This window comes from Armigeres subalbatus, chromosome 3 (assembly GCF_024139115.2).
Source record: "Armigeres subalbatus isolate Guangzhou_Male chromosome 3, GZ_Asu_2, whole genome shotgun sequence".
Lineage (NCBI taxonomy): Eukaryota > Metazoa > Arthropoda > Insecta > Diptera > Culicidae > Armigeres > Armigeres subalbatus.
Window position 1 is genome coordinate 37,462,380 of NC_085141.1, and position 21,063 is coordinate 37,483,442.

General features: G+C 38.9%; 1 protein-coding gene across 8 annotated transcripts in view; it reads right to left on the reverse strand.

Moving 5' to 3' along the window:
- Positions 1–385: 385 nt before the first annotated feature.
- LOC134227195 (low-density lipoprotein receptor-like) overlaps positions 386–21,063 on the reverse strand; it is a 1,220,229-nt gene continuing 1,199,551 nt past the window's right edge. For 4 of the 8 annotated variants that reach the window (XM_062708524.1, XM_062708522.1, XM_062708523.1 and 1 more), the window contains 2 exons: positions 8,361–8,482; positions 386–1,125 (listed from right to left, as the gene is read on the reverse strand). In XM_062708524.1, the coding sequence (XP_062564508.1) occupies positions 934–1,125; positions 8,361–8,482 (314 nt within the window). In that variant the 3' untranslated portion in view covers positions 386–933. The remainder of the gene's footprint in view (positions 1,126–8,360; positions 8,483–21,063) is intronic. The other 4 variants (XM_062708529.1, XM_062708527.1, XM_062708526.1 and 1 more) reach the window with 2 other exon arrangements.

Consider the following 21,063-nt stretch of genomic DNA (forward strand, 5'->3'; position numbering starts at 1 on the left):
TGCCAAGGATAAGAAAGTTGGACGAGATTAGCATTCTTGTGCTGAATGGTTTTGTTCGCTCTGCTGGGATGCTACAACCAGCTGAGGACATGGACACAATTTTCGCCAGTTAGCTGAATTTGCAAGAATTTCTGGAGGTTGAACAATGAACATAATGCACCTGGTGTTGCTGCTGCCGGTGTGAAGTGAAACCCGTTTCCGACTAGTTAGATCAAATCTTCCAATGGTAAAATGTTTACGGCACATAAATGTGATTCGAATTCGCGCGATAGGTTTCGTTCGGGTTGCATCAACTCACGCCTACTTTGCTTCAATTGAATCAACACACATGTTGTCATGAGCAACACTCGAAAACAGCAAAAAAAATGATGCTGGGTTTGAAAAAGGACAACATAAATATTATAGTTGCTTGCTAATTAGATTCTGTATCTGTTCGGTTCTAGATATTTTTTGCTCACATCCTTACTGCATCGGTGGCGTATGAATCCCTTTTGGTGCATGTTTTTTTTGCGGAACCATGTTGGATATCTGGATATTCATTTTAATTAGGAGCCCTGTGGTTCCTGCTTTCGAGTTCACTGTTGCTTAGTTTATATTTTTTCACTTCTCTCGACTACTCTACCCTTGATGATTACCGCGTTGAAAGTGACACAGAGTATGTGTTTTATTTATTTTTCTAAAAAGTGGGGATATCCTACAGTTGCACCTTTTGGCTTGTGACAAAAAAACTCGATGATAAAAAAAAACGTTTTTTCGTTTCTCTGCTCTTCCTTTTCAGACGGTGTAATCTAAAGCTACACGTGTTCGTTAGTTTGTTAGTTAGAGTTTTTTTTGCGCAATGCTAGCATTCAAAATTTTCCTTTCCGTTCCGCTCCATTCTGTCCAGTTCGACTAGCCCTAACTCTGGTTGCCCAGCGGGCCAAGCTTGTTAACTTATCGTATGCTCACGGAGTAATCTCTGGCCAAGGCTCTTACCTCTTCGCCGACGGTGCTCGGGTACATGCGGCTCGGCAGGTTCTTCTCCAGACTGAACTGGTCCTCGGTGGTTTTCCGGTAGACCGGATTATCGAAATTCATCGACGTGGAGTTCCGGTGCACGTGGTGCTTATAGATGAAGTAAGCGGCCTGGTGGAAAGAAACGAAACGAAGAAGCAAATTCGTCACTTGATTTCAAACCATACTTGTATAATGTGTAGGGTGGGTTCAAAAAATCGCTCATCTCATTCGGTCTCGTGTTGTGACTGTCCTCCGAAAATTTGGGCTAATTTGGATAAAACTGATTTAGCACAAGCCGTTTCAAGTTTGCATAGAAATTAGTAAAGGTAAATTATAATTTTTCAAATTTGGATTTGGATTGAATTTGGGTGGGATATGATTTGGGTTAAATTTGGATTGGATTTGGATTGGATTGGATTTGGATTGGATTCGCATTGGATTTGGATTGGAATTGGATTGGATTTGGATTGGATTTGGATTGGATTCGGATTGGATTTGGATTGGATGTGGATTGGATTTGGATTGGATTTGGATTGGATTTGGATTGGATTTGGATTGGATTTGGATTGGATTTGGATTGGATTTGGATTGGATTTGGACCGGATTTGGATTGGGTTTGGATTGGTTTGGATTGGTTTGGTTTGGTTTGTATTGGTTTGGATTGGTTTCGATTGGTTTGGATTGGTTTGGATTGGTTTGGATTGGTTTGGATTGGTTTGGATTGGTTTGGTTTAGATTGGTTTGGTTTGTGTTGGTTTGGATTGGATGTGGATTGGTTTGGATTGGTTTGGACTTAATTTGGATTGGATTGGATTGGTTGGATTGGTTTTTATTGGATTAATATTGGTTTGGATTGGTTTATATTGGTTTGGATTGGTTTGGATTGGTTTGGATTGGTTTGCATTGGTTTGGATTGGTTTGGATTGGTTTGGATTGGTTTGGTTTGATTTGGATTGGTTTGGATTGGTTTGGATTGGTTTGGATTGGTTTGGATTGGTTTGAATTGGTTTGAATTGGTGGGTGGTTTGGATTGGAATTGGATTAGATTTGGATTGGTTTGGATTGGTTTGGGTGGTTTGGTTGGAATTGGATTGGTTTGGATTGGTTTGGATTGGTTTGGATTGGTTTGGTTGGTTTGGATTGGTTTGGATTGGTTTGGATTGGTTTGGATTGGTTTGGATTGGTTTGGATTGGTTCAGATTGGTTTGGTTGGTTTTGATCGGTTTGGTTTGGATTGGTTTGGTTGGTTTGGATTGGATTGGTTTGGATTCGATTTGGATTGGTTTGGATTGGTTTGGATTGGTTTGGTTTCAGTTTGGATTGGTTTGGATTGGTTTGGATTGGTTTGGTTTCAATTTGGATTGGTTTGGATTGGTTTGGGTGGTTTGGATTGGTTTGGATTGGTTTGGATTGGTTTGGATTGGTTTGGATTGGTTTGGATTGGTTTGGATTGGTTTGGATTGGTTTGGATTGGTTTGGATTGGTTTGGATTGGTTTGGATTGGTTTGGATTGGTTTTGATTGGTTTGGATTGGTTTGGATTAGATTTTGATTGGTTTGGATTGGTTTGGATTGGTTTGGATTGGTTTGGATTGGTTTGGATTGGAATTGGATTGGTTTGGATTGGTTTGGATTGGTTTGGATTGGTTTGGATTGGTTTGGATTGGTTTGGATTGGTTTGATTGGTTTGGATTGGTTTGGATTGGATTGGGTTGGATGGGATTCGGATTGGATTCGGATTGGTTTGGATTGGTTTGGATTGGTTTGGATTGGTTTGGATTGGTTTGGATTGGTTTGGATTGGTTTGGATTGGTTTGGATTGGTTTGGATTGGTTTGGATTGGTTTGGATTGGTTTGCGTTGGTTTGGATTGGTTTGGATTGGTTTGGATTGGTTTGGATTGGTTTGGATTGGATGTGATTCGGATTGGTTTGGATTGGTTTGGATTGGTTTGGATTGGTTTGGATTAGATTTGGATTGGTTTGGATTGGTTTGGTTTGGTTTGGATTGGTTTGATTGGTTTGGATTGGTTTGGATTAGATTTTGATTGGTTTGGATTGGTTTGGTTTCAATTTGGATTGGTTTGGATTGGTTTGGATTGGTTTGGATTGGTTTGGATTGGTTTGGATTGGTTTGGATTGGTTTGGATTGGTTTGGATTGGTTTGATTGGTTTGGATTGGTTTGGATTAGATTTTGATTGGTTTGGATTGGTTTGGATTGGTTTGGATTGGTTTGGATTGGTTTGGATTGGTTTGCATTGGTTTGGATTGGTTTGGATTGGTTTGGATTGGTTTGGATTGGTTTGGATTGGTTTGGATTGGATGTGATTCGGATTGGTTTGGATTGGACTTGGATTGGTTTGGATTGGTTTGGATTGGTTTGGATTGGTTTGGATTGGTTTGGATTGGTTTGGATTGGTTTGATTGGTTTGGATTGGTTTGGATTAGATTTTGATTGGTTTGGATTGGTTTGGTTTCAGTTTGGATTGGTTTGGATTGGTTTGGATTGGTTTGGATTGGTTTGGATTGGTTTGGATTGGTTTGGTTGGTTTTGATTGGTTTGGATTGGTTTGGATTGGTTTGATTGGTTTGGATTGGTTTGGATTGGTTTGGATTGGTTTGGTTGGTTTGGATTGGTTTGGATTGGTTTGGATTGGTTTGGTTGGATTGGATTGGTTTGGTTGGTTTGGATTGGTTTGGATTGGTTTGGATTGGTTTGGATTGGTTTGGATTGGTTTGGATTGGATTGGGTTGGATGGGATTCAGATTGGTTCGGATTGGTTTGGATTGGTTTGGTTGGTTTGGATTGGTTTGGTTGCGTTTGGATTGGTTTGGATTGGTTTGGATTGGTTTGGATTGGTTTGGATTGGTTTGGATTGGTTTGGATTGGTTTGCGTTGGTTTGGATTGGTTTGGATTGGTTTGGATTGGATTGGGTTGGATGTGATTCGGATTGGTTTGGATTGGTTTGGATTGGACTTGGATTGGTTTGGATTGGTTGGATTGGTTTGGATTGGTTTGGATTGGTTTGGTTGGTTTGGATTGGTTTGGATTGGTTTGGATTGGTTTGGATTGGTTTGGTTTCAATTTGGATTGGTTTGGATTGGTTTGGATTGGCTTTGGATTGGTTTGGATTGGTTTGGTTTCAGTTTGGATTGGTTTGGATTGGTTTGGATTGGTTTGGTGGTTTGGATTGGTTTGGATTGGTTTGGATTGGTTTGGATTGGTTTGGATTGGTTTGGATTGGTTTGGATTGGTTTGGATTGGTTTGGATTGGTTTGATTGGTTTGGATTGGTTTGGATTGGTTTTGATTGGTTTGGATTGGACTTGGATTGGTTTGGATTGGTTTGGATTGGTTTGGATTGGTTTGGATTGGTTTGGATTGGTTTGGATTGGTTTGGACCGGTTTGGATTGGATTTGGATTGGATTTGGGTTGGATTTGGATTGGATTTGGATTGGATTTGGATTGGATTTGGATTGGATTTGAATTGGATTTGGTTTGGATTTGGATTGTATTTGGATTGGATTTGGATTGGATTTGGATTGGATTTGGATTGGATTTGGATTGGAATTGGATTGGATTTGGATTGGGCTTGGATTTGGAAATGTATTGAATTTGGGTGGGATTGGATTTGGATTTGTATTGAATTTGGGTGGGATTGGATTTGGATTTTTATTTGTGTTTGGATTTGTATTTAGATTTGGATTGGAATGGGATTGGATTTGTATTTTGGATTTAATAAGGGTTGAATTTGGGTGAGATTGGATTTGGATTGGACTTGGGTTGAATTTGGATTGGATTTGGATTGGATTTGGATTGATTTGAATTAGAATTGGATTTCATTTGGATTGAGTTTGGATTGTGTTTGGATTGGATTTGGATTGGAATTGGGTTGTATTTGAATTGGATTTGGATTGAATTAGGATTGGGTTTTGATTGGATTTGGATTGGATTAGAATAGGATTTGGATTAGATTTGGATTGGATTTGGATTGGATTTGGATTGGATTTGGATTGGATTTGGATTTGATTTGGATTTGATTCGAATTGGATTTGGATTGGACTTGGATTGGATGTGGATTGGATTTGAATTGGATTCGGATTGGATTTGGATCGGATTTGGATTGAATTTGGATTGGATTTGGATTGGATTTGGATTGGATTTGGATTTGATTTGGATTGGATTTGGATTGGATTTGGATTGAATTTGGATTGGATTTGGATTGGATTTGGATTGGATTTGGATTGGATTTGGATTGGATTTGGATTGGATTTGGATTGGATTGGATTGGTTTGGATTGGTTTGGATTGGTTTGGATTGGTTTGGATTGGTTTGGATTGGTTTGGATTGGTTTGGATTGGATTGGGTTGGATATGATTCGGATTGGTTTGGATTGGTTTGGATTGGTTTGGATTCAGTTTGGTTGGTTTGGATTGGATTTGGATTGGATTTGAATTGGATTTGGATTGGATTTGGATTGGATTTGGATTGGATTTGGATTTGGATTGGATTTGGATTGGATTTGGATTGGATTTGGATTGGATTTGGATTGGATTTGGATTGGAATTGGGTTGTATTTGAATTGGATTTGGATTGGAATTGGATTGGATTTGGATTGGGCTTGGATTTGGATTTGTATTGAATTTGGGTGGGATTGGATTTGGATTTGTATTGAATTTGGGTGGGATTGGATTTGGATTTTTATTGAATTTGGGTGGGATTGGATTTGGATTTTTATTTGTGTTTGGATTTGTATTTAGATTTGGATTGGAATGGGATTGGATTTGTATTTTGGATTGAATAAGGGTTGAATTTGGGTGAGATTGGATTTGGATTGGATTTGGGTTGAATTTGGATTGGATTTGGATTGGATTTGGATTAGATTTGGATTAGATTTGGATTGGATTTGGATTGAGTTTGGATTGTGTTTGGATTGGATTTGGATTGGAATTGGGTTGTATTTGAATTGGATTTGGATTGAATTAGGATTGGGTTTTGATTGGATTTGGATTGGATTAGAATAGGATTTGGATTAGATTTGGATTGGATTTGGATTGGATTTGGATTGGATTTGGATTGGATTTGGATTTGATTTGGATTTGATTCGGATTGGATTTGGATTGGATTTGGATTGAATTTGGATTGGATTTGGATTGGATTTGGATTGGATTTGGATCGGATTTGGATTGGATTCGGATTGGATTTGGATCGGATTTGGATTGAATTTGGATTGGATTTGGATTGGATTTGGATTGGATTTGGATTGGATTTGGATTGGATTTGGATTTGATTTGGATTTGATTCGAATTGGTTTGGATTGGTTTGGATTGGATGTGGATTGGTTTGGATTGGTTTGGATTGGTTGGATTGGTTTGGATTGGAATTGGATTGGATTTGGATTGGATTTGGATCGGATTTGGGCTGGATTTGGATTGGATTTGGATTGGATTTGAATTGGATTTGGATTGGATTTGGATTGGATTTGGATTGGATTTGGATTGGATTTGGATTGGATTTGGATTGGATTTGGATTGGATTATGATTGGGTTTGGATTAGATTTGGAATGGATTTGGATTGGATTTGGGTTGGATTTGGATTGAATTTGGATTGGATTTGGATTTGGATTGGATTTGGGTTGGATTCGATTGGATTTGGATTGGATGTGAACTGGATTCGGATTGGATTTGGATTGGATTTGAATTGTATTTGGATTGGATTTGGATTGGATATGAATTGGATCCAGATGGGATTTGGATTGGATTTGGGTTGGATTTGGATTGGATTTTGATTGGATTTGGATTGGATTTGGATTTGGATTGGATTTGGATTGGATTTAAATTGGATTTGGATTGAATTTGGATTGGATTTGGATTGGATTGGATGTGGATTGGATTTGGATTGGATTTGGATTGGATTTGGATTGGATTTGGATTGGATTTGGATTGGATTTGGATTGGATTGGTTGGTTTGGATTGGTTTGGATTGGTTTGGATTGGTTTGGATTGGTTTGGATTGGTTTGGATTGGTTTGGATTGGTTTGGATTGGTTTGGATTGGTTTGGATTGGTTTGGATTGGTTTGGATTGGTTTGGATTGGTTTGGATTGGTTTGGATTGGTTGGATTGGTTTGGATTGGATGTGGATTGGTTTGGATTGGTTTGGATTGGTTTGGATTGCATTTGGATTGGTTTGGATTGGTTTGGATTAGATTTGGATTAGGTTTGGATTGCATTTGGATAGGATTTGGATTGGTTTGGATTGGTTTGGATTGGATTTGGATTGGATTTGGATTGGATTTGGATTGGATTTGGATTGAATTTGGATTGGATTTGGATTGGATTGGATTGGATGTGGATTGGATTTGGATTGGATTTGGATTGGATTTGGATTGGATTTGGATTGGATTTGGATTGGATTTGGATTGGATTTGGATTGGATTTGGGTTGAATTTGGATTGGATATTAATTGGATTTGGATTGGATTTTGATTGGATTTGGATTAAATTTGGATTGGATCCAGATGAGATTTCAATTTGGATTGGATTTGGGTTGGATTTGAACTGGATTTCGATTGAAATGTTAATTTTTTTTTTAGAAGAAACAACGGAAATAGAATCGTTGTTGACAATGTTATTGGTAATTTTTTTTTCCATATGAAGGGTCCTCAGTCGGTCATTCCACTAACGATTATAAAAAGTTAGTGTTACCGATCAGTTTTTGAGTTTTTGTCAACACTGTAGGGAGTCGTTCAACAATGATGTCACATGTTTTAGGGGGGAAGGGGGTCTAAGATTTTGTGACACTGCATATACTAGGTATACAAAAAAGCGTGACAGATCGGGAAAGGTGGGGGTCTGGAAATCTCAAAAAGTAGTGGACGTCATATTTGAATATTCCCTAGGAACTTCCCATGATCGCATATTTGTAACTTTTGCATTTTGGTTGATTTTGTACATCGTTTTTCAATCCTCTCCACAAATTCAATCATTTTCAGCTTACCACAGATAAGCAAGATAGTAAAGGCTGTTTTACTGTTGTGGGATTAGATGCAGTAAATTGAGCTTTCTGATCGATTCACAGGCTTTCTACAAAATGCACAAAAATGCGAGTGTTACAAATATGCGAGAAATGGGCAGGAAGGGAAAATTTAAAAAGACTCATATTCTGGATTTCATCTACTACTATAAAATTGATGAAAGTTATCGTGCATATTGGAAATATTTCTCCATATTGTTGATAACATCTAATCGTGTATAAGGAGCCATAACATATTATCATATGCAAACAAGTATTTTCGAATTTATATACTCGAAAACATACGCTACACTCAAAAGCAGTAAATATGCCATTAATCACAATACTCACCGCAAAGAACAAGATGACTACGACCGAGGTGATCGCGATCGTAATTACGGCCACCACGCCGGTGTCGTCCTCCATCACGTCTGGCTTGATGATGGTTCCATCGGTGCCATTTCGCATCGTGGCTGTGTTGTTGTTTTTTTTAGAAAATTGGAAGAGAAACACAAAGTGAGGAAAAAAGTTAGATTAATGTTGATTAAATTGCACGATGATGCTGTTGCTTGTACAATACTGCTGCATATTTATACATAAGGTTTGGCCACTGGCACCAGCAGTGGTGGTTTGTGTAGCGGTTTATTCCCAGGGTCGCTTACTGGAAAACAAACAAACAACACCATAACCATCCCTGGCTGGATGGGGTCGTGCCACCTGCTGAGGTTATTATTCTTGATTAAATCTGCGGGTTTAAAACGCTGGGCGATCGTCCTACGACGGCGCTCATTCAAGTTGACACTGGAGATTTTTTACGGTTACAAGGTTGCAAACATTCACCCGACGTTAGCACAAACACGCAATATTTTCTACATTGAGGGATATGTATTTAAAACAGGTACTGAACTAAATGTACCGACCAAAAAATGGATAGTAGACTCAGTTAACGGACAGGTAACATGTCATTGTTATTTAATACAAACTCAAAACAAAACTAAACATTTAATGAAATGTAAAAAAATATAGAAAAATATTACATTAAAAAAACATGTGACACTGAAGACAGCTCTATCATATCCAGTAGTGGACTCATATGAAACTGGGTTTATGCATTGTGGATATAAAAATTACCATAGGTAATACTTGTGGCACACGCTCTTTAAACCAATATACCAAAAGTATACCAAACAACAGAAAAGTAAATTTGCAAATCACAGTTATCAGATAATGAAAGTGCCAGTTAACCACAAAGGAAACTCGACTGTTTGCTGAATGCCACCGGCAACCGACTTCGGTTGGAACAATGCTGCAATCGATAGCGGAAAACTTTTCCTTTGTCACAGTTTAGAACAGCCAGCATACCAGCATTGTACCTGTCACAAGATAGGTTCGTTTACTTTCTACAACATTCGTCCAATCTGGGTATTTGAAACTGAAAGTTCTCTCAATGAACGACCGACGACCGCTTGTCATACTCGAACAGAAAAATTCCATCGTCAACCAGATTTGCAGGATTTTTTTCAACATAGTTGCAGTTCGAGTGAATTGGGCAATATGCTCCGTAAATCATGATTTTTAGAAGCATCTAGCAATCAACTGTTCACAATTGGTATTTATAGACCACCTAAATAGTTATTTTCACAGTTTTAATAAACATTGCTGTTTTGAATCAACTTGAAACTCCGACTGGGCCCTCTCGAAACCACGTGGTAATATTTTTAATGTTTCTTAACCATCCTCCCGTGTTGCTGTATTTGTTTGAACATTTTTTAAAGGATATAAGTCATATTAGATCATCTTCCCCTAAATTGCGTTACGGGATGTTCGGACCCATTAGTTGGGTTTAGAGTTTGTGCCAATCGTTGTGATTCGAGATCAACCTAGTCGACGTCAGGAGTGAGATGAAACTTCTACCAACTAATCATGGTAGCAGACGTTGTGGTGGCACTTGAACTGGGCAATCTGCCCTGGGATTGTGTCAGGGTAACAAAACTTATCAGCAAACAAGTCAGAAGCATAAGCTACCCCGTACCAACCTGGTTGAGCTGGTTGGTCAATTACAAAATTAAATGAAAAGTCAGAACCGTCTTCTTAACGTGTGATGGTGCCCACCATTTCTTGGTAAAATTGAGACACAATGAAATAGTCGCCAAAATTTAATTTACGTCGAAATTCCTTTAAAATTTCGGGGGAAATCTAAAACAATGTGGTTAGGTTTTCAGCTCATATGGTTTTGGGTAGTTTTGTTTTGATTATTTTACCCAGAGTTTCTCAATCGGAGCCCTATCAAATAAAGGTCGGTCTCTCCCTAAACACTCCTTTTGGGTGTTTGATGTAGTCTGGCTTTAATCCTCTTTAAGGCAGACCAAATTTACTAGTTGCCATTAGGTTTTCTGATTTTCTTCAGCCAATGGGCAAATACTCGATTGAATTGTGTGTTTGTGTTTTGCAGTTTGAACAAAATACTAACAAAGGAACTCTCTGAAAATGATTGCGTGAACAGATTGCGGGAGAATATCCATGAAACTGTGACTAGAACAGTGTTGAGCATTGCACAGCGACGCAACTGACATGGTTGGTTTGATGAGGAGTGCCACGGCTAAGAAAAAAATTGCAAGAAATCAGATGCTAGTGACTGGTACTCGATCCAATAGCCCGAGCAGCACACATGTTACCCAAAGGTTTCTGCGACCTATATGAAACAAAATTCAGTCACATTTGAGTTGCTGCAACCAAATCGGTCTGCATTATGTTGCTAGGGAGAGAACGTAGTGGAGCAGAACCCACCGCCGAAAGATAAGACAACACCAAGAGAATGTAATAGCTGAAGTGAAGAGGAACATGAGTAGAAACGATCTGCGGAGTTTTTACGCTACTGTCAATGGTGCGCGACATAGGAGTGCGCCAGTGCCCGCCAAGTACAACGATCGAGAGGTGGAAGGAACATTACAAGAATTTGTTGAACAGTGACGACGAATCGCTTGAAGCTGTGGAACTACCAACGCTGGATGAGGTTAAGAAGGCTCTCAAACTTCGCAGTGAGTAGTTGCATCAACCTATCCACCACATTCTGCAGAACATATGGGAGGATGAAAAATTGCCTACCGATTGATTTCATAGCCTCAAATGTCCAATATTTAAAAAAAGCTAAGACTGAAGTGTTTCTTACAGAGGGATCTCCGAAGAACTAAATTCGGTCACGTGTTCTGTTCAACAGACTGAGATCATTTGGGGAGTCCTTCATTGGCGAATACCCAGCTGGTTTTCGTGAAGGTCGATCAACGACAGATCAGATGTTTAGCGGGTGATCTTTGATAAATTCCGGTAGTACAACTTGCAGACTCACCATCTGTTCATTGATTTCAAAGCAGCGTTATTTATTTCAGAAAAGTATTGTAACAAAATGTGTTATAAATTTGACTAACTAGTTATTAAAATAACACAAATAATATTAAAAATCCCTTTAGTCGTAACACAATTAAATCAGAGGTTGATACCTCCATATCAACATTATAACAAATGTTGATGATGATTATTCGATCTAAAAAATGTAGGAAATTATCTTTAAAAAAATGTAGGCAATTATTTTGTAAAAATATACATAACTAATTTTGTTTTAATTTTGATATGAAATAAAACTGGCCGAAAACACATTTTCATCGAATTATTTAATTATAACAGCGGTTTTCAACCTTTTATTGAGAGGTGATGATGATGATGATGGTCCCGCCACATACCCCTACAAAGGTGTGAGCTAGACGATTTATCTTTAAGATAATTAATTGAATTTAATTTTTCAACAATTTAATCAGATTTGCAAAACAAAACAAAAACGATCTGATTACCATCACAGATATAAATTTCGTAGCTTTCCATTACTATCCAGCAAAAATAATAAATGTAAAAAACTGTTTATTTCATCTTCAGATTCTCATAAGTATCAGTAGTGATGCTTCGAGTTCATAAAAATGCAAAACTTGTGATACCTCTCGCACAGATTTCAAAAGTTCCACCAAGAATCGCGTTTCATGTTATTACAAGTAACGTTAGCCACTCGAAAGCATCAATAATAATCTAATAAACTATGTCATTGTCAACAAAATCAAAACTTGTGTTACCGCTCCGTCGATATCAAAAGTTTCGGTATCAACCGCGGAAACCAAACTCTACTAGATAGCCTATTACTAATCCGCAGAATCATTGAAACAGCTGAAAAAGCGCAAGTCTGTACATAAATTTAAAAGTCATTCATATCTGCTTTACGCGCGCGAGACTCAAACTTTTGTAGACTACACAAGAAAAAGGTCAAATTACAATTACGTCAATAAATATAAAATCCATCATCATCATCGAGGCGAACAAAATAGTTTATTAGTGTCTCAATAATTGAAAAACACAATTGTCCAAACAAAATATCCGTAGGTCAAACTTCGTCAAGATACAATAATTAATGATTTTTAAAAAGTCAACTAAGTAGCTGCTTAAAATACAGCTTTTACGTGTGAAACACAAAGTCTCTTGAATTGTGATAATGTCGTTGCATGTTTGATATGTGTAGGCATCGAATTGAAATCATTGATACCTTTAAAAAACAAAGAATTTTGTGAAGCTCCGTGCAAAAAGTTTGGTGTTCTTACATCTTCCGCGTTTCTTGTGTTATATCTATGAATGTCACTTCCTCTTTCAATTCGATCACACAAATATCGAGGCAGCAAACCATTTACTACTTTGAAAATGAACACCATTGTTAAATACACAATTCTTTGCTTCACCGAGAGCCACTGCAAAGCATCCAACAAAAAAGTTGAGGAAGTGAATCTGTTACATCTCAAAATCAAACGCATAATCTTATTCTGCAAACGCTGCAATCTCGATATTTGTGTCTGATTTGCTAAAAACAAAATGGAAGGACAAAAGTCCAAGTGAGGAGAGATGATTGATTTGTACAACTGTATTTTACTAGCTGTATTTAATTCGTTTTTCAGTCGACAGAGGATTCCATACTTCTTGGCTATTTTCTTGATGACATTGTCAATATGTTGGTCAAATTTCAATTTATCATCAATAATCACGCCAAGATATTTAATTTCCCGTACGCGATCAAGTGTCTCGTCATCAATTTTCACAGAGACATTATCAATTGAACGATTTCGCGAAATAACCATATACTTTGTTTTACTAATATTCAATTTTAACTGTTTGTACTTCAACCATCTACTTAAAGAATGCAAATCTTCATTCAAGTGTTCAATCGCTTCCTCCAGATTTTGAGCTGCAATGAATATTACAGTATCATCAGCAAACAAATTAATATCACAATAACGTAAGACCCGTCGCATGTCATTAATGTACATAATGAACAAAAGGGGCCCTAATACACTTCCCTGTGGTTAGAGGTGTGCACCGCCGCGCCACGCCGCCGCCGCCGATAGTTTTTGGCACGCCGCCGCCGCCGACATTTTTACATCGGCGCGCCGCCGTTTAAAAATTGTCACGCCGCTAATCCATAATTTTCTACGCCGATTCAAATTTGCAGAAGCTCGCAGAATTTTTTGTGGAAATTCCACTGACGTAGAATTTCTCGATTGGTATTCTCACAACATCACGTTGTAACTGCAGATATTTTTTGTGAATATACCATATAATCACCTTGAACATTGTATAAAATTGTCTGTTTCCGTTTTCGAAAAGCTCTACCTAAAAACTATGACGAGCTTACAATGAAAATTCCGAAGGATTTCCTGATGAAATCCATAGAATTTCTCATTACAATAAAAGGTTTGAACGGAGATATATTGTTTGACAGAGAGTGATTTGTTGTTTGGCTCAATATGTTATATGACCAAAAGGGACAGACAGCCGAAAATGACGTTCGGTCAAACAGTTGCTTTGGCTGAAAAGGTCGGTTGGCCAAATAGCACATTGGTTACGAAAATAAGCTCATAAGATATATGAAAACGAACCTACAGACTAACGCAATATATGGCTCTCCAACATGTAATCTGTGCAATTCTAATTAGGCTTATATATCAAGCTTCCTATAAGACTTTGGTGACTTCTTAAGGCTCCGGAGCTTCTTGAAAATAGACTTCCGCGCTTCGTAAAATAGGCTTTCTAGTCTCCTGAAAAGAGGCTTATCAGTCTCCTGAAAGGTGGCATCACAGCCTTTTGAAAATAGGCCTCCCAGCCTTTCGAAAGGAGGCATCCGAGCCTTCTGAATGGAGGCTTCCCAGCCTCTTTGAAGAAGACTTCTCTGGCCCTGAATCAGGCTTCCTAGCCTCTTGAAAGGAGGCTTCCCAGCGTCTTAAAAGGAGGCATCCGAGCCTCTTTGGTTCTTAAGGAGGCTTCTCAACCTCTTAAAAGAAGCTTCCGAGCCTGAAAGAAGGCTTCTCAGCTTCTTAAAATGAGGCTTTCGAGCCTCTTGAAAACAAGATTTTCGAACGTCTTGGAAGAAAACTTTCGAGCTTCTTGGAAGGAGGCTTGCGAGCCTCTGGAGAGGAGGATGTTCAGCCTCTTGAAATGTGGTTTCCAGCCTCTTTGAATGAAAGCTTCCCAGCCTCTCGGAAGAAGGCTTCTCAGCCTCTTCAGGAGCCTTCCCAGCTCTTGGAAGGAGGATTCCCAGATCCCCTTGAAAAGAAGCTTCCGAGCCTTTTAAAAGGAAGCTTCCCAGCCTCTTGGAAGGGAGCGCCCGAGCCACTTGAAAGGAGGCCTCCAAGATTCTTGAGAGGAGGCTTCCCAGTATCTTGAAAGGAGGCTTTTCAGCCTTATGAAAGGACGCTTCCCAGCCTCTTGAAATGAGGCTTCTCCAGCCTCTTAGAAGAAGGCTTCCGAACTTCTTGAAAGGAGGCTGCCGAGCCTTCCAAACCTTTAGATTCTGGACTTTAGTTATTCAACTTTTTGTCCTTTTGATCTTTAATTCCACAGCCCTTCATATACTATGCTGGTTGTAATGGGCCGGATTCAGTAGGTTTTGTTTTACTGATCTTTATGCATATTATTTACAATACAATGTTTTGGTATCTAAAATTACACGTTTATCAAAACTGTTTCAATAAGTTTTTATTGGAATTTTAATACATCCGTAATTACGGATTTTGTGTCAAGGTAAGGTAACCCCTAGGGTCGGTAAAGTTACCCCCAGGGGTACATGTACCCCAGGTTGAAAACCGCTTGTTTAGCCGAATAGGTTATTTGGACGAAAATGCCGTTTGACCGAAAGATTGTTTAGCAAAAAGGACATTTTCGGGCCAATTCACTCTTTCTGCCAAAATACCCTTTCTACCAAACGACCATTTAGACCAAACGACATTTTCAGCTAAATGAACTATAAGGGAAAATAACTTTTTCAGCCAAAGAACTACTTTGAGCAAATGTTCCTTTCGACTGTACTTCGCTTTCGATCAAATGAAATTTACGAACAGATCATTTTCGACGTAATAACCGCTTCGGACAAACGTTCGATTCACACATATGGCTTTCTGCCGAATATCTTTCGGCCAAACGACGGGAAGGGACAAATGAGCGGAGGCCAGAAGGCCGAAAGGTGTTTGGCCGAAACCCATCTGGCTGAAAACGTCGTTTGGCCGAAATGGGCATACGGCCGGAAATATCGTTCAACCGAACTGGTCATTTGATCGAAAATACCGTATGCCAAAATGGTCCTTTGGCACTGAAAATACCGTTTGCCAAATGGTAGAAAAGAAAAGCCATTTGACCAAAAAAATCATTTTGCCAAACGGGTCGACATTTTTGACTATATTACTAGTTCAGCAAATGACATTTCCGGCCTATGACCTGCTCGGCCAAATGAATGGATCAAACTACCATTTCAGCCAAATAACTTGTTAGGGCAAACGCCTTGGCGATGAAATTTTCAGCCAAACCGTGTTTGATTTCATTACCGTTTCGCTGGAACATTCATTTTGGCCAGATGACGTTTGGCTTAATGGATTTCCATCGGAAGACTTTCACTCAATCGACCGTTCCTCCTATTCAATATTTTTGGATTGTGGGATTGCCAAAAAGATTCTTATCAACAATATAAATAATTTTCCGAAATTTCAAAAAACGTCCTAACCAAAGTTTCCGTAAAAATTCAAATAACACGCAGAAGTTCTGTAGAGTGTTAGTGCAATTCCGGTGGAATTTCCGAAGAATGTTTCATAGAAATTTCAGAAAAAAAATCGTGCAAGTTTCAAAGAATTTCCTATGAATGTTTCTAACTATTTTCCGTCTACCAAAATTTTTCGTTGATATCCACATTTTGAACTCCGAAGAGTTTTCCGTGGAAACTCCAAAGAATTTCTCGTGTAGTCTGCAGGGAGTTTCCTGCAAAAACTTTTTCAAGTTTCCCGTGGGTATTTTGAAGAATTCTCAACCGAATTTCGTGCATGTTAGAATAATCTCTTATGTAAATTCCGCAGAAATTTCTACGAAAATTCCGAGCAATTTTCCTTGGAAATTTCAAAATGCTATCCATGGAATTTCCAAAGAATTTTTCGCGATAACTTAAATGTAGTTCCTGTAGAAAATCTAAAAATAATTTCCAAATTAATAATTTGGAAAAACTAAGAGAATTTTTTGAGGAAGTTCATCAGATCGATGAAATTTAAAAGGTAATGTTTTGAAAATGGTTCGAAAAAATAAAGAACAAAATGATAAGAAAATTATTTTGAGCTTTTTAGTGGAATGTTTTCACCTGTCATAAGACGAGTTTGAACAATCCCATTGAATTCCACCACTTAATTGTATCCTGACAGATACGTATTTCGACCTCAACAGTAAGGCCGTCTTCAGTGTCTTGTCAAGTCGAGTCAAGTACAAGACACTGAAGACGGCCTTACTGTTGAGGTCGAAATACGTATCTGTCAGGATACAATTAAGTGGTGGAATTCAATGGGATTGTTCAAACTCGTCTTATGACAGGTGAAAGAACAAAATATTAAAGAAACAAACGCAATAAAAAACGCCACGCCGATTCACGCCGCCGCCGCCGCCGGCTGAAATGGCTATCGGCGTGACGCCGAAAACGCCGCCGCCGCCGACCAAAATTATGACAAACGCCGCCGCCGATGATTTTTGGACCGGCGCACACCTCTACCTGTGGTACACCAAGGTCATTCTCCACGGGACACGACACATAATCATTGAAAGCAGTCCGTTGGGAATAGCTTTCAAACCATTTGTATGCAGAACCCGAAATTCCAAAGCGCTTAACAGTTTTCAACAATAAGGGCCAAGAAATTGTCTCAAAAGCGCGTTTCAGATCCAAAAACACAGCTAGAATAGTATCTTTACGCTCCATATTTTCCTTCCATTCAGATAATACCAAGTTCAATGCAGTTTCACAGGAATGACCTTCCCTGTAACCTGATTGTTCCGGTATTAACAAGTTATTACTATTTAAATATGTAATTAGCTGGCCTTTAACTACAAGTTCTAAAATTTTCTCTAATGTGTGCAACATGTTGATGGGACGAAACTCTTCGGCTTTAATCGTTCCAGCAACTTTTTGTATTGGAATCACTAGTGATTCCTTCCAAACATGCGGCACGTGCCCAGTTTGTAACGATTCATTTATAAGGTCCAGCAAGTTGCGTCCAATGACATGAAAGCAATCTTGAATAACTCTAAAGTTCGAATAATAACTCTAGGTACCCTTCGAACTTTTGCAATAATAAATGTCTTCTGTAAAAAAAAATAAGCGTGGATAAGATATATAAAAAACGGACCTAACAAATAACGGGATATATTATACAGCTCTCCATTAAATTGGCTGAAATTTGCATTATTCCGTGAAAATTTCCAATTCAACGAAATTTTATTAGTGGATTCTGAGCACCTTGGCTTTTATCCTCTTGAAGGAAAGCTTCCGAGCATTTTGAAGAGAGTTTTTAGAGTCTCTTAAAAGCGGATTTCGTGCCACTTGAAATGAGGCTTATGAGCATCTTTAAAGTACGCTTCCAAGCCTCTTGGATGAAGAATTTCGTGCCTCTTGAAGAGAAGCTTACGAGCCCTTTTGAAAGGAAGCTTACGTGCCTCTTGAAAGTAGACTTCCGTTCCTCTTGATGGGAGGTTTTCAAGCCATTGAGGGGGTCTTCCGAGCAGCTTGAAGGGAGGTTTCCGAGTATCTTGAAAGGAGGCTTCAGAGCCTTTTGAAAGGCGGTTTCGAGCCAAAGTATGCTTCAAAGCCCCTTGAGAGAAGAATTCCGAGCCTCTTCAAGGGAAGCATCTGATCCTATTGAAGCGAGGCTTCCGAGCATCTTGAAAGGTGGCTTCAGAGCCGCTTCAAAGCGACTTTCGGACCACTCTAAAGAAGGCTTCTGAGCATCCTCAAAGTATGCTTTCAAGCCTCTTGAAAGAAGAATTCCGAGTCTCTCGAAGAAAGGTTTCCAAACCAAAAGGTTTCCAAGCATCTTGTAAAGATGCTTCAGAGCCTCTTGAAAGGCAGATTTTGAGCCACTTGAAAGGAGGCTCCTGAACATCTTGCAAGTATGTTTCTAAGTCTCTTGAAAGAAGATGTCCAAGCCTTTTCAAAGTAGGCTACTACGCTTTTTGAAGAGGCTTCCAAGTCGCTTGAAGAGAGGCTTCCAAGCCTCTTGAAAGGCAGCTTTCGAGCCACTTAAAACGAGGCTTCTGATCCTCTAGAAGGGACGACTCTTAGCCTCTTAAGAGGAAGCTTCTGAGCCTCTTGATAGTAGGCTTCCGCGCCACTCGAAGGGAAGCTTCCGAGGCACTTGCAAGGAGGCTTCTCAGCCTCTTGAAAGGAGGCTTACGAACCTCTTAAAAGGAGGCTTCCGAACCTCTTGATAAGAGGCCTCCGATGGTCTTTAAAGGAGGCTTCGAGCTGCTTGGATGGTGGCTTCCGAGAAGCGTAGAAGGATGCTTCTAATTCTCTTGCAACGAAGCAACTGAACTTTTCCGAAGAAAAAACCTTTATGCCTCTCAAACAGGGACAGGAATGGTTGACATTTCTTTTTATCATTCATTCTTCCATGCAAAAAATAAAAACAAAACCACGGCAGCAGCATCAGCAGCCACGTCAAGCAGACGACAGTCAGCTCATGGTTTTTTCTATTTTCTCTTCCCACAATTAATGTTTTCGTACGTATAACCGTTTTGGTGGGAAATATTCATTTAATTACTCCTTGCTCATTTTATTTTAGAGATAAGAATGAATAAATCAGTACCTACGGATAGCACTCCTTTCTAGGCTTTGCGCTACAGGTAATTAAACAAAAAATCTCATGCAAACCCGAGTAGACGAAAATAGCTGAATAATAGCAAATGTTGATAAGATAGCAAAATGAGATATGGACTTGATTGATATAAGAGATAAAAGATCAGACGACAATATCAATATTTTGCACTAAAATATCATGAGGAAATCAAGTTCTGCTATTTGTAAGAAGTGATCAATATCATGTGCCATTAGTTTGTTCTTATCCATAGCATATCTTGATATTCAAATGATATTTCGGTGCAAATTTTTGATATTGTTTCTTGTTCTTTTATCTCTTATATCAATCAAATCCATATCATGTTTTGCTATTCTGTTCATGGCTTCTGCCCGGGAATGCTGACCGCACGCCGGCACGACTCTAACGTAGCAGCAAACAAACAGTTTGCTTCATCGGCAAAAAAAATGTCACGATGTCGCGTACATTTTTTTGGCAAACTGTTTCGGCTTGTTTGGTGTATGAAATTTGACTGGATGAAATGTAAATATTCGCATAATCAGAGTGCTTTAATGTACATTTCCCAACACTGCTCTCAAATTTAGGCTTCCGTGCCTTCAGACTTTAGATTTTAGTTCAGAAGCATGTTGTTATCATATTATTTAATATTTTGTTTCGAATAGGTAGATTGCATTGAAGATTTTTATAATTTGCTCATGCAACGTTTTGACCTTTTGATCATTTGTCGCTATACTGTGCTAGTTTTGAAGGGCAGGATTCAAAAGGCTTTGATTTACTAATCGCCAAGCATATTACGTACAAGACAAAGTTAAAAAAAAATTACATAATAATCAAAACTTTAACAATATGTTTTTTATTGCAATTGTAATACATCCGCCATTACGCATTCTTGTCCGATTTACCCCCTGGGGCGGTTGTATACTATTTCGCCGAAAACCATTTCGCGGCATTTTTTTTTCGCGGTACGACATTTCGCGGAATGTATCAACTCACCGAAAGACATTTCGCGGAATGCACCTTTTTTCCGAAAGACATTTCGCGGAATGTACTTTTTCACCGAAAGTCATTCCGCGGAATGCCATTTGGCGGAATTCAGCTAGAATAATTACCGATTTCTGCTTAATTACATGAAATCCGGGCAATTTTTTATTTTGGATTTACACCCGATTCTTTTTTTACACGGGGGATGCGTTTTAGTTCAAAATTTGAAAATCCGTGTAAAAAAAGTTTTATGATTTCTCGACGAATCATGCAAAATGGAGCAACTTTGCAAAAATTTTGTATGGGATTTTTTTTACACGGCCGTGTATTGTAGTATTGTAGTATTGTAGTAATTTTTCAAACCCGAACCCATCGGGTACGGGTTCGACTCTACCGTATCTACCGCTCGTTATAAGGCGAAAGGAGCTGCTAATGTTTTCTTTCAAAGAACACGTCTTCCCGGTATAAGGCGAAGGGAAGGGTAACGCCTTCTTTAAATGGATGCATCTGCGAAAGGACTTGGTATTGCCTTCTTTAAAAGAATGCGTCTGCCCGGTATAAGGCGAAAGGAGTTGATAATGCCTTCTTTAAATGGATGCATCTGCCCGGTATAAAGCGAAAGGAGTTGGTAATGCCTTCTTTAAATGGATGCATCTGCCCGGTATAAGGCGAAAGGAGTTGATAATGCCTTTTTTGAAAGAATGCATCTGCCCGGTATAAGGCGAAGACAGGGGTAACGCCTTCTTTAAATGGATACATCTGCTCGGTATAAGGCGAAAGGAGTTGATAAGGCCTTCTCTAAAAGAATGCGTCTGTCCGGTATAAGGCGAAGGGATGGGTAACGTCATGGGTAAAATGGATGCATCATGCGAAAG